Source organism: Rattus rattus, chromosome X (assembly GCF_011064425.1).
Source record: "Rattus rattus isolate New Zealand chromosome X, Rrattus_CSIRO_v1, whole genome shotgun sequence".
In the NCBI taxonomy this organism is placed as follows: Eukaryota; Metazoa; Chordata; class Mammalia; order Rodentia; family Muridae; genus Rattus; species Rattus rattus.
In genome coordinates, this window is record NC_046172.1 from 14,357,003 (window position 1) to 14,370,844 (window position 13,842).

The 13,842-nt window shown below is 51.4% G+C and overlaps 1 protein-coding gene across 1 annotated transcript; it reads right to left on the reverse strand.

Annotated features, from left to right (window-relative positions):
* Positions 1–963: 963 nt before the first annotated feature.
* Tfe3 (transcription factor binding to IGHM enhancer 3) lies at positions 964–13,489 on the reverse strand. The gene is given in 11 exon segments (XM_032890034.1): positions 964–2,248; positions 3,584–3,731; positions 5,040–5,076; positions 5,079–5,114; positions 5,284–5,340; positions 6,720–6,837; positions 8,279–8,383; positions 8,588–8,833; positions 9,360–9,660; positions 10,600–10,713; positions 13,096–13,489. Coding segments are annotated over 11 exon segments (1,719 nt in total). The 5' UTR covers positions 13,212–13,489; the 3' UTR covers positions 964–1,807.
* Positions 13,490–13,842: the final 353 nt, after the last annotated feature.

Sequence of the window (13,842 nt, forward strand, 5' to 3'; positions counted from 1 at the left end):
TTTGGAACGGTAGCCAGCGCCCTTCACTGCTGCACCATGTCTCCAGCACCCTTCTTATTTTTACAACGTCGTTCTCGAGGCAAGGTCTGCCGTAGATCAGACTGGCTTCAAGCTTGGGATGTAGTACAGGTAGGCCTCGAGCTTCTGGTCCTTCTGTCAATCACCTTCCAAGTGCTGAGATTCCCGGGGCTTTCTGTTTACCCCGCAGGCTACGTTTGTTATTGTGTGTGGGTTACATGAGAACACGTCATGACCCACATGTACACCATGGCTGTTCGAAGACAACGCTGTGGAATTGGTTCTCTACTTCCACCTTTGTGTGAATTCAAACTATAGAACTCCAAATGCTCAGGTTTGTAGCAAGTGCATTGTGCTCTCCCATTATCACCTGCCCCCTGGGCTTTTGAGACCCTGTAGCACAGCCTAGCCTTAAACTCATCACCGCCATCTTCTTGCTTCAACCTTGGGAATGCTTGGATATGCTCCAGCATGCCTCATTGGTACGGGACTTCCCTTCCTGCTTCAGCCTCCTAAACATTGGGTTTCTTCTCTCATGGAGAAGATGCAGTAACCAGGACTGGCCATTCACAGGCACCAGTCTGGTGGTGATGTTAAGCACTAAGTCTGATGCTTGTCCTGTTGATCAGTATATTGAAGAATCATTAGCTTTGAAGTGAGGTGTGTAATTGCACTCCTCAAGAGAGAGAGGATCGGGGGTTGGGGATTTGGCTCAGTGGTAGAGCGCTTGCCTAGCAAGCTCAAGGCCCTGGGTTCGGTCCCCAGCTCCGAAAAAAAGAAAAGGAAAAGAGAGAGAGAGAGAGAGAGAGAGAGAGAAAAAAAAAAAGAGAGAGAGAGGATCGGGCTGGAGAGATGGCTCAGCGGTTAAGAGCACGGACTACTCTTCCAGAGGATCGGGTTCAATTCCCAGCAACCACAAGGCAGCTCACAACTGTCTATAACTAAGTCTCACTTGATCTAGGTCTAGAATGTCAATCCACAAGATTTCGAAATCTGTTCCCTTCCTCAAGAATAAGGTCAGCACAGAGCCCTCACATGTCAGGTTCCAGGCTGGTCCCAGGTTAAGACAGGGAGCTTAGGAACTGAATGGAATGCTTGCACGGTATGTTGCTAAGGGTCAGGGCTGGGGCTGGAGCCTCTACGTGGGAGATCAGAGCCTAGTCATTCCTCTCTACCTGAAATACCTGTGCTGAGCTTTTCCTATGGAGAAGGGATGGGGCCCAGGGCAATGGGCTGGATCACACCCTTACTTCTGTTCCTTGCCAGAACAAGTCAGGGGTCATAAGGAAGGGATAGGGATCAACCCTCCAGGGGTGGGACACTATTTTTACTTTTTCTTCCTCCAGTGCCAGGAAAAGCTGGCCTGGCACTTCCCAGAGAAGGAATGGAGTGGCACCCTGGCATCTCCTTTCCTTGGGAGACCTTTATAAACAGGTTTGTAAGGGTCCCTAGTGACCAGGGGCATACCTTGTCCTGCCTCCTTCCCTCACCGAGGCAGGAGTAGGACCAGGGACAAGGGGTAAGGCTATGATGCTCAAATGATGAACTGACCTTTCCCAGTTCTCCCCTGCCTTCTCCCTCACAAATACCTGCATAAGGCAGGTCCTCTGGAAAAGTGGCAGGGCCTCACCTGATTCCTCCTCCTTGCCTAGTACAGGGTTGGGGCCTGATTGCAACTCCTCGTTCCCCAGATCTCCTGGACAGGACAGTGTCACAGGAGGGTAGGGTCTCATCCAGGCTTGTTCTCCTTCCCTGGGTGGGGAAGCCCGAGGGGAGGAGTGAGGCCTGATCAGGACTCGTCTTCCATGCTGAAGCTGCTGCGCCGGCTGCTCGACTTGGAAACAGCCGGGGATACTGAAGAAAGCAGGGGGTCGGAAGCAGCCCGCAGTGGGGACAGGGCACCCCCTGACAGTCCTCCCACCATCCCCTCCTCCTCCATCAGAATGTCCTCTAGCCCTAGGTGGAAGGGGTCCCCCAGGTCCCCCAAGTGGTCGCTGGGAAAGTGCAGGTCCAGAAGGGCATCCGAAGGCGGTGCCGGAGGCTGTTGTGGAGGAGCATTCTGGGTAGGCCCCCCTGACACATGAAATGTTGTTGTGCTTGGCCTGCCCTCCTCCTCAATGTCCAGTTGTTCCGGCTTGAGGCTGTCAGAGACCGAGCTGGTGGCTAGGGAGAGCAGTCCTGGGTTGGGAGGGACCGGCAGACCATGGATCTGTGCCTGCAGTTCCAGCTCCTGCAAAAAACGAAGGGGAAGGTACAGAGTAAGGCAGGATTCAGAGCCCCTCCCAGGCAGAAGAGTCTTTATTGAAAGGGCAGGCTCCCAGGTTCCAATACAGCCTCTGGCCCTCACTATGTGCCAAATGTCATGCTTAGTCTCCACGCGCCACTCTGCAAAACTATACAGTAATGGTGGGTTTTCTCATATGGCTGTTCTGGGAATTAAATGAGTTAATGGGCATACAGTTCTTATTACAACACATGAGTCAACAAATACTGTGCACGTTAGACTATTGTTTATTTAGAGAATCTCTCTTTCCTCCTCCCCTCCGCCCTTAAACAGGGTTTCTCTGTATATCCCTGTCTGGTCTTGAACTCAGAGATCTGCCTTCCTCTGTCTCCCTGGAATTAAAGGCATGTGCTACCGTGCCCAGATGAGACTCTCTTTTTTGTAAATATCTGTTTTTGTGTGCATAAGTGTTTTGCCTTCACATATGTGCATTATGGGTGCAGTGCCTGTGAAAGCCAGAAGAGGGCATCAGATCCCCTGGAACTGGAGTTCCAGAGTGCTGTGAGCAGCCCTGTGTGTACTTTAAAAAAAAAAACTTTGGAAGGGTACTCAGTGAGTCATTAAACCATCTGTTTTGTTTTGTTTTTTTTTTTTAATATTTTTTTTTTTTTTTTTCGGAGTTGGGGACCGAACCCAGGGCCTTGCGCTTGCCTAGCAAGCGCTCTACCACTGAGCTAAATCCCCAACCCCTAAAAATATTTTTACACACACACACACACACACACACACACACACACACACACACACACACACACACACACACACACACAGAGATACTTGCACCTTTCTTCAGACACACCAGAAGAGGGCATCGGATCCCATGACAGATGGTTGAGAGCCACCATGTGGTTGCTGGGATTTGAACTCAGGACCTCTGGAGGAGCAGTCAGTGCTCTTAACCTCTGAGCCATCTCTCCAGCTCAAAACATCTATTTCTTCTTTCTAATTTTTTTTTTTTTGGTTCTTTTTTTTGGAGCTGGGGACCGAACCCAGGGCCTTGCGTTCTTTCTAATTTTTAAAAGCAGAATCTGGCTCTGGCTCTGGCTCTGGCTCTGGCCCTTGAACTCATAGCCGCACTAGCCCCTGCCTCCCGAATGGTAGGATTCAGAGTGCAGTAGAGAACGTATGCTGCGCACGCGTCCTAGCTATTCTTGCTAACGGTGTGCTAATTACTTATCTCACCATCATGAACTGGGTTGCCTAAAGGGAAAACTGAGCAGCACTTTGCCTGCCTCCACCTGCAGACGCGCCAGACACCCTCCCGATTTTATCCCTTCAAACCTGGATTCGGAGCTGCAGGCTTCGGTTGGCTTGCTCCAGGGACCGCTGCCGGCTCTCCAGGTCTTTAGAGCGCTGCTGTTCCTTCTGTAATTTGCGGATATAATCCACAGATGCCTTCAGGATGGTTCCCTTGTTCCAGCGCATCTCCCTGTGGGGCCGAAGGAGGAAAGACAGAGTGCTGCATATGATATCGCTCAGGGGGATTGTACCAGGTAGACGGAACACCTGACCATGTCAGAATTTGAGGTAAATCAAAGGGTTAGAGTGCTTAACGTAAACCCTGTGCTTGCAATCTTCCAGTGGTGACCATTATATCTCCAAACCCGGAAGCCCTCTTGACCCTTTCTGGCTCCTTTTCCCCAACAATAGCCAAGTCTGGCCTCTCAAGTGTTAATGTAGGAAACTATTTTCATCTCAGGCCCTCCCTGTACTTGGACACAGCCCTGCACCTAGAGTACTTTCTCTCCACCATGTGGCCTCCTCGATCTTCCCCATTCCTGTTCTGTGCTTATATACAGAGCTCCATCTTTTAGACTCGCTATTCAAGCATTTTCTTGTCAGCTGAGGCCTGCTCAGCCCTACTCTGCTCGTGGCCAGCTAGCGTCACCATTCCAATCCACTGTGCAGGGGTGTTTGCTTGCATGTATGTGTACGCAGCGACAGCACCTGCCTGATGCCCATGGAGGCCAGAAAAGGGTATCAGATGCCTTGGAACTGGAGCAAAACCCAGGTCCTCTGGAAAAGCAGTCAGTGCTCTTAACTGCTGGGCACACTCTTCAGGTCCCGTGTCCTTTTTGTTGTTTTGAGGCTGTCCTCAAACTCTAGCTCCTCCTGCCTCAGACTGCTGAGTGCTGGGCTACCAGGCATACACCAGTAAGCCCAGTTCCCCTCTGTTCACTGTGTTCTCCAACCCTCCTTAGAAACGAAGTCACGGATTTTCTTTCATCAGATCCAAAGGACAATGGAGGTTTTCCCTTTGGTTCCCTCTGCTATCCTCAGAGCCTAGCAGAGTACCTGGTACAAAGCAAAGGCCCAATAGTGAACCCTAAGTATGCGAAAGAAGTACAAAATGAACAGAACGCTTGTGCTTATGTTCCACAGGGTGTAGATAGGACAAACACTGTGGATTCAAAGTCGGAGGGTCTATAGTCCCCCAGCTAAGAATAAGACAGGGAGCTCTTTTGCGGGGGACATAATGTTTTTTTGATGCAGAGTCTCACTCTGTAGCCCAGGATAGCCTAGAGCTTACTATGTAGCCCAGGCTGGTCTTGAACTCATGGCAATCCTCCTGCCCCAGCCTCCCCAATGCTGGGAGTACAGGTGTGAGCCTCAGCACCTGGCTCAGAGAACTTTTGTCTGGGCAAGACCACATGGCAGACACACCAAGGAACAACTTCCCTGGTCCAGGGTGCTTGTTCCACCTCCCATTGGCCTGGGGTCCCCAGCCCAGACTCACGGATCATTGGACTTGGGGATGAGGGTGCCCAGCTCTTGATCCTATCGTTAATGTTGAATCGCCTGCGTCGTTCAACTTTCAAGAGAGGGGGAGAAAAAGAAAAGAGTAGGAAAGAGTCATCAATCGGTGAAGGAAGAGAGAGGAGCAGGGGTGCTGGGAGGTTCCCTGTGAAGGCGGCCCTTGAAGCAAGGAGCACGGCAGGGCTGTGTGGCAGGGGGGCAAGTGCACCTGCTCTGGGGCTTACTTAGGTTGTGATTGTCTTTCTTCTGTCGCTCCTTCAAAAGGGCCTTTGCCTCGGTTTCTGGAAGAGAGTGAGGGTGGATATCAGGGCTTCTGGGTATAGGAAGCAGAGTCCCTGCAGATGCAGAGGTAGGGGCTAGTGGGAGAGGGACAGAAGCTGAGACTTAGAGATGGGGTCTTGCTTTCTTGTCCAGGCTGGCCTTGAACACCTGACTTAAACCATCCTCCTTGATAGTCTCCAATTAGCTGCAACTACAAAGTTTGGCCACGGAGCCAGACTTGAAAGTGATTAAAAAAAAAAACTAGATTTATTTTTATTTTCTGTTTATGGATGTTTTGCCTTCATGTGTGAATGCACACCACATGCACGCCTCGCACTCAAGAACTCAGAAGAGGGCACTGGATCCCCTGAAACTTGAATTACAGATGGTCGTGGCCACCATATGGATGCTGGGAATCAAACCCAGGACCTCTGGAAGAATAGCCAGTGAGTGCTCTTTACTGCTGAGCTGTCTCTCTGGCTCTGTTGTCATCGTCTTCCTCTTTTTCTTCTTCTTCGTCTTCTTTTGATGTTGCTGTTTCTCCTCTTTCTTCTTCTTCTTCTTCTTCTTCTTCTTCTTCTTCTTCTTCTTCTTCTTCTTCTTCTTCTTCTTCTTCTTCCTCCTCTTCTTCTTCTCTTCTCCTCTTCTTCCTCTTCTTCTTCTCTTCTGTCCTTTTATTTAAAAGCCAGGGCTTCAATATGTAGCCCATAGTGTCTTCCAAGTGCTGGGACCACAATCATGCACCACGATACTTCTGTTGACTGTTTTAAAAGATGTCTTGAACCAGGCCTGGTACTTCATGCCTATAAGCCCAGCATCGTGACAGAGAGGGAGGAAGATTGCTCCAAGTTCAATGCCAGCCTGGGCTACACGGGGAGTTCCAGAGCTGGGCATTTGTGCAGAGCTCTGTAGTTTCAGCACTCGGGAGGCCCAGGCAAGAGGACTGCTGGGAATTTGAGATCAGCCTAGGCTACAGAGTGAAACTGTGTCTCAAAAAATAAATAAGTAAATAAATAAATAAATAAATAAATAAAAATGGCTCGGCTCTCTTTGTTACTTTTCAAAATGAAACTGTGGTGGTAACAGGCCTTCTGTTACACCCAAGATAAGGGCAAGTCAGAGAAAACATGGTGAAAGTAGGACCAAGAGCCATGAGATAAAAACAACAAACAAACAAAACCAAACCAAAAAAGGAAAGCAGCTCCCTTCGTTTCTCTTCTCTGTGGTGCTTGGATGGAGCCTACTGTCTTGCAGATGGTAAGCTACCCTCCCACCCCAGCCTCAACCCCCGACTGAAAAATTCAAACCCTTCCCTAGAACTAGATTGAACTCCAAGCTCAGGTTGTGACAGGGCAGGACAGGGTGGGACGAAAGGGCTAAGACCCTGGCTGGCACTTACCGGAGATCTCCCGTTTGATGTTAGGCAGCTCAGCAGGACAGGAATTGCTGACAGTGATGGCTGGGGTGGCCACACCCTGACTGCTGTACACATCAAGTAGATTTCCTGACACAGGCAGCTGTAGACAGCAAAGGCACAGAACAGCCTCCTCAAATCCACGTACTAAAAGCTAGCACCCTCTACTGCAGTGTCTGGGGGATCCATGTCTTCTCTTTCAGGGAAGTCTCACATGATACTTAAGAGCGAAACAGAACCAAGTGAACTTTCCCTGGTTTGTGGGAACTGGGTGGGGGGAAGAGGCACACCCACTCAGCCCCTCAAACATCTCAGTGGCTTCTGAAGCCCTTCTTCAAAACCCCAAAGCTGGCTCTGAGAAGAACTATGCTGGAGGAAAAAAAAAATCACAATTCTCAGGTTCTCTGTCAGTTCTGCTCTGCATTCCAGGCCATTAGCTGCTTCCAGCATAGCATTCCAGACCAGCATTCTCGGAACACTCCAACTCAGTCTTTTCAGACCTTGGTCAACTATCATGGCAACATGCCATCCAAAATCTGGCTTTCTGAAGCATTCCAGCCTAATCCCCAGCCTCAAGTGTGATCCCTACTTTAAAAACCTTGAGCTCTTCCTGTCATTTACCAAGGTCTTGACTCTAGATCTACCCACACATCTTGAGATCTCAGATTCACTAGTCTAAGTCTTTCTCAGCTACTGCTGCTTTTATAGCAGCCTAGATTTTGTCTGGCTCTCTTCCTATCCTAGGTACACTCTGGTGCAATACACTCATATAGAAGTGCACCCCATCCTGGCCCTCAACAAACTGTCAGATACTGAAATCCCTCAGAAACTCTAGTTATGTCCAAACCAGTGAAAAGTTATGAAGTGGACCTTTTTGTGTGTGTGGCACTGAGGACAGAACCTAGGACCTCACCCACACGAGGCAAGCACTCTGCTCGGCTACATCCCCAAACTACTACCATTTTTATACAAGGTTCTATCCTTTCGGGATGTTGGGAAGCTATGAGATAACTTGCAAGTAGTGAGGGTTTTCGGAATGTTCCAGAATCAGATTGTTATAACAGCAGATCTCTTGCTCTGGAAAGTCATAGCCATTTTTTAAAACAAGGATTGAGCCTCTTAGCCCAATTCACTGCAAGGGACCTGGCACATTCTAAATAGTACAAGGTCCAACCACTTATACTAGCTTTTGGGTTCCAATTATTATAAGATGGTACCTGACTCTCTTGGCATGTTAGAACTGCTACATGATCTCCACTTCTTGGTACTTAGCAGAGCACAGCCTAAGTGCCCAGGTAATAGTATATCTATAAACTTCCCATATTATATATACCCAAGTCTACCAGGGCCACCTGTCCATGAAGTCTTAACAAAGGCCTGAGGGCAGTAGCAGCCTAAGCCTCATTCTCAATATAAGGCCTTTCTCTCTATCTTTGGACAATGCATGGCAAGGGTCGCTCATATACACACAGCCGATTCGGGTGTGGTCTTAGTGACAGAAGAATGCCATAATGTTCAGACCACCTCCCTTCTTAGGGCCTCACCGTGCTGGGGAGCTGCAGCCCTGCAGTGCCTCCGGGAAGATAGCTGAGCATCTCATCGTTGTAACTGGACTCCAGGCTGATGATCTCATCAATGACATCATCAATCTGGGGGAAGAATAGATACTGAACAGGGTTAGCAGAACTGGAAGGGGAGGCTGGGGTGGGAGTAGCTTAATAGTAGAGTGCTGGCCTGACACGGGCAAGGCCCTAGGTTCTATTCCCAGCATCTCAGGCATTCACACACACCAACAAAACAAGAATAAACAAAGTGGACGAAGCGTATGAGGGAGGTTAGCTACGGCCTCTTACCTCCTTCTCTGAGCTGGACCCAATGGTGAGCAATGCCATGGGGCTGTTAGGAGCACTGCCTGTAGGGCCGGTGGCATGAGCAGTTTCAGGGGCAGGAAGTGGCTGAGCACTGGAAGGTCCTGGTGGTGGGGTGAGGGCCTGTGAAGCCAGCTTGGGCCCAAGTGTAGTGGACAAGTACTGTTTCACCTGTTGCCGGCGAGCTTGCTGCAAGTGGTAGCGTGTAGGGTTCTCTAGGTGGGTCTGAACCTGTGAAATAAAAGACCGTGCGGAAGGAGAGAAGGCACAAAAGAGCTCAGAGACGGAACTCTGAGCTCCAGCCTGTAACTCAACTATTTTTAGGCTCATGTGAACTAACGGGGCCTGGAATTTGAGAACATCTCAAAATTCTTAGTGGATATCCCCAAAACCCCAAACTTCTTTTCCCAGAAATCCTTTAGAGCCTCCAAAATCTACCCAGGGCTCATAAGTTCCCTCAGTTTCTAGATCACCTTGTCAGAGTCTTCAGGGCTCCCTGCTACATCTCTGACACCACTCACTATAACCACATATGCCTTCCCTAGACATATCCCAATGGCCAAAATATTCCTCACGAATATAGAAGAAAGCCTAAGAAACCATAAACACCCGGGGCACAATGGCAGATCATTTAAACACAATCATGAATTGTCCTAGAACACACGGCTCCGTGGCCCAAAAGCCACGAGGACCCTGGGTGATGATTCCTTAGCTCCTATGAGTCACTGGTTCCCAGAGTTTCTGGATCTGTCCTTACCTTGAGTACCTCCCTGGGCACCTGAGCAGGGGGTGGACGACTCAATGTGTGGCCACCAGCAGACACACCAATCACCGAGATGGCTGGTGAGGCGGGTGCAGGACTGGGGAACGGAGCGGCCGCTGCCTGTTCCCGCCGCTCACGCCTTTCCTGTTCCTGTGCCTGGGCCCTCATAAGCTGCTGCCGCAGCAAGACCCGTGAGGAGGAGGATGACATGGCAGGGGTCCGGGAGCCCCCTGCAGAAGACGATGCAGAGAGTGTAGCTGGGGTGGTCGGAGTGGCCTGCAGTGATATTGGAAGGCTGTAGAATGGGAAAGACAGGGCCACAGGTAAGCTACAAGTCTCTTTCCAAGCCTAAGGGTCACAGTGTGCTGGACTACATCCAGAAGCAGTCTTGGTCTAGGTGTTCTGAGACCATAATGTGTGGGTAGGAGACACAGGTACCAGGTCTGGATGTGGGTTTTTCAGGACACGCTGGGACCAGACACAGTTCCATCACTCAAAGGTCACAGTCTGGCCAACTCCTCGAGGGGAAATAAGATTGTAGCCTTTGGCCATAATGGTGAAGTCGCACTTTGAGCGGGTTCACAGAGTGACTAGATGTTGGCCTCTAAGAAGAGTTTTGCTTACTAAAAACGTCAGCTCAAGTGGAACGGAAGCTGCACGGTGAAACGTGAACACAGAAGGTTGCTAAACCTACGCTGGAGCTCCTGGAAGTGGGCATCGACTCCATTTCCTCCTTGCCCAGCGCTCCGCTGCCAGGAGCTAGTTAGTCTAGAAAATCTCAGAGGTTTCACAATCCTCTCATCCTGCCCCTCTTCCAGGTCCCCTCCCCTCTCTTAGAGCCCGGGCCGATGACTCAGCACATTTAGGCTTCCACCCACTAGCCTGGACGCCCCAGAGCCGCGGGAGGGTGGGTTTGCCAGGTGTGAGGAGGGCAGAGCAGGGGTTGCATGGCCCCACCCACAGGAGGGCGGGAGTTTAGGAAGGCCACGCCTATTCGAGGAGTCAGGTTTGCGAGATCTGTACAGGAATTCTAGTAGGGAGATAAGACAGGGTAAGGCAGGCCAGAGTCGCACTGACTTGTCCACCTGCTCTCCTCCTCCGGGCCGATAAATTTCAGTACGGGGTAAATAGAGGCTACAGAGAAGGGGAGAACAGGTTTGGGTGGGCTCAGAGGGTCCCTGGCCATAGAGTAAGGAGAAAGACTGGGAGCAGGGGTCAGTTAGGCCAATCCTACCTGGAGCGGAGGGATAGAGGCTGGCTTTTGAGCTCGTAGAAGCTGTCAGGATCAAGGATGTTTTCTAACTCGATGTCAGCAACAATCCCGGATTCCGGAAGCAAAGAATTCAGGCTGAGGGTGGGAGGGAGGAAGGAGTGGTGATCAGTGGCTGCCGGGAGCTCTAATACCCTCCCTTCCCTAGACACCAAGGCGGGCTCATATCCAGAAGGGCACTGCCACGACGAAGTCCTTTCCCTCTTCCTACCCCACACTGCTTGCTACCCACAGGCCCTTGAGGGTCAGAACAATAGAAAGGTCTGGACCCCAACTCCCTCCCTTGAACCATCACAACAACCTGGGATTAAGGTGGGGGGTTGGGGGGCGCACCACAGGACTTTGGGAATGACAATTAACTTTGAATAAGGCTTCCGGGCTGCTAGCATTCAGAGTTCTCCCAGCCCCCACACCCCCTACTGTTTTGCCCACAGCTGAATGTGAACCCATATCTGTATACATGCACACAGAGCAAGTCAGGGCACTTATCAGCCCAACTCTCCATTGTAACACCAACTGAATGCATCACACAGACACCTGGGCTCCCCGTTTCTCTCTGCATCAGGAGTTAGCATTTTGCAAATGGCTTCTTCCAGCCCCTGCCAGAGTTTATTGGCCACTGATGCCCACCCGAAAACGGAACTAGGAAAGGCTCCCCTCACTCCACCAGGGAGCAACTTTGAGAGAGTCTGAGTGCATGATCTGCCTTGCAGGAGCATCTTTCTTAGCTAGCAGAAACTGCCCGACCTCCTCCTCCTACTTCCTAAGACAGATCAAAACACATACCCGTTTTTAGTAACAACATCCACTTGCACACAAAACATGCCATACCTCACATGAAGGAAGAAGACCGAGGTCAGCCTAGACTATATAAGGAGTCTGCATCTCAAATTATAAAGCCACCTCAGGAGCTGGGACTTGCACTGCATCAGCAAAGCAGTATCCACCCCTCCTTTCAACTGTGCCCACTACTGTGATGACCTAGGCTGTTATAAGCAATCCAAGATAGTTTTGCTCAGTCCTCTCTGTTGGGGATAAAGGACCCTAGTTTCCCGGCCAAACACGCACGAGGGCGAATATACATCCTGGCTGGAGGTACAGCTCCGTGGTCCAGCACTTGTGTAGCCAAGTGTGAAGCCCTGGGCTCCACCCACCGCATCCCCAAATTATATGCACCCTTGAATTTAGTCAAGTTTGGAATCCACGAAGCTTGTGACTCCGCTTGCTAAAAAGTCTCTCCCCTCCCCTGTGATGGTCTTCCTTCCTCTCCTTGCCCACAGATGGGGCTCTAAAGCCACCCAGGAAGTTGGGAAGAGGAAGCTCTAAGAGTAGCTGAGTTCAGCACAATCCCAGGCAGAAAGGGGGGCAGCCCCTCCCATACTCACACACCACTGCACATAAGTTGGAAAAGATGGGTGCTGAGGAAAGCAGGGATATGGCCAAGGAAGGGCTGGAGCTTCAAAGCAAGGCTGATGGAGGTGAGAGGAGCCGAAAAGGACAGACCGAGGACCCACCCAGACCGGGATGGTGCAATCGGTACTCACTCCAGCTCTAGAGACTGATTCAAGATTACACCCGGGAACTGAAAGACCGGCTGGGAGGGCGAAATAAAAGGAAGAGGGGGGGTGTGGGTAGGGAGTGGGCAGGGCCAGCTGCAAAGCCAGGGCGAGTGGCAACAGAAACAAGACCCTCCTCTGGGTTCCCATATAAGGCTTGAGGCCTCCCCCCACCACCCTTCCCCGCGCCTAAAAAGTGAACTGTATCTTTCCAGTCTGCCCTGCTGCCTCACATTTAAGCACCCATTGGATAAGACAAGAGGGGTTTCCACTATCTCGGCCTTTCTGTACAGACCCCGGGTGAGCGGGGTAGCAACAGAGAACCGATTGGGGTCGTCAAGTTGCTTCGCTCCATTATTCACACACACACTCCCGGCATATCTGAGACCTCCCCCTAACTCCTTAGGTTCATGTTATTTCCAAACACAGAACCGGCTACTGGGAATCACCAGGTGCCCCCCAAAACACCTTTGCCTCCCGGGATTCTTTTTTCCCCACACTGAAGGAGGGGAGAATCCCAGGATTTCCTTAAAATCAGGCTCTCACCTGACAGTGTGCCCTCAAATTCATCCCTCCGCTCCGTCTCACAATCCCCAATTCAGCTTCTAATCAGTTTCCCAAGTTCAAAGACAGCAGACCAGTTTCTGTATACTCCACAATCTGCTCCGCTAGACCCAACAAAGAGCCCCCCAAATATGACTCTGCCCTCCTCAAAGCACTCCCACTACTCCTGTAAGCTATCTAAGCAGGTCAGCACCAGATTTCTGAGGTGCCCACCCAAGATGGGCACTCCGACGTCCTTCAAGCCTAGGACAAGAGTCTCCAATGTCCGGGACCCCCAGTGTCCTAACATGAGTCCCTGGGGAACCTCACTTGTCACTCCCGGCCCCAGGTGGCCCCGCACCTGAGCAGCTGGGCCGAGTCAGCTGGCCTGCGCTCTTCCAACAGCACGAACACGGCTCGAGGGCCCTCCGCGCTGGCCTCTACGCCGTCCCGAGCTGTCTCAGTTGCATGAGACATGACGCCCGGCCCCGGGCGAGCCCTGCCAGGCCGGTCGAGCCTTGGCCCGGTCCCCCTAACAAAATAAGAGTCCCCCTCCCCCCGCTTGCCGCTGCCTCCTCCGTTAAGCCATGGAGCTAGCTCTGCGTGGGCGGGCGGCGTCGGGAAGATGGGATGGGCCGTGAGTCATCACCCGCCCTGAACGGACCGACACCCCCCAACCTAACCCCGAACGACCGCTCGCCTCCCTCTTGTCCTCTTCCCCCTCCTCCTTGGGCTGGGGAAACTCCACAGGAAGTGACCACACTGGGGATGGAAGTCTGGTTAGGCCATACCTCCCGAGCAAGGCAGCCAGTTGCAGCCGGGAGATTGGAGAGCCCGCCCTAAGCCACCACTTCGAGTCGTAGGGAACACCGACTTTGGCCCGCCCTTCGGAGAAGGGGGCCTTTAGGCCACGCCCTGGAGGCGGAAGCAAATAGGCGAGGAGTGATTTTGTTGAGCCACGCCTTTATTTTTACGTAGCTTCCTGAGCCCACCCCTCCCTCAAATTACCCACACCATCCTCATAGCCCCCCATGCCCAATCCCCACCCCCCTGTAAGATAATAAGCTGAGTCTTGGGTTTTCTGCGCCTGCGTGGAAAAGTCTCCACG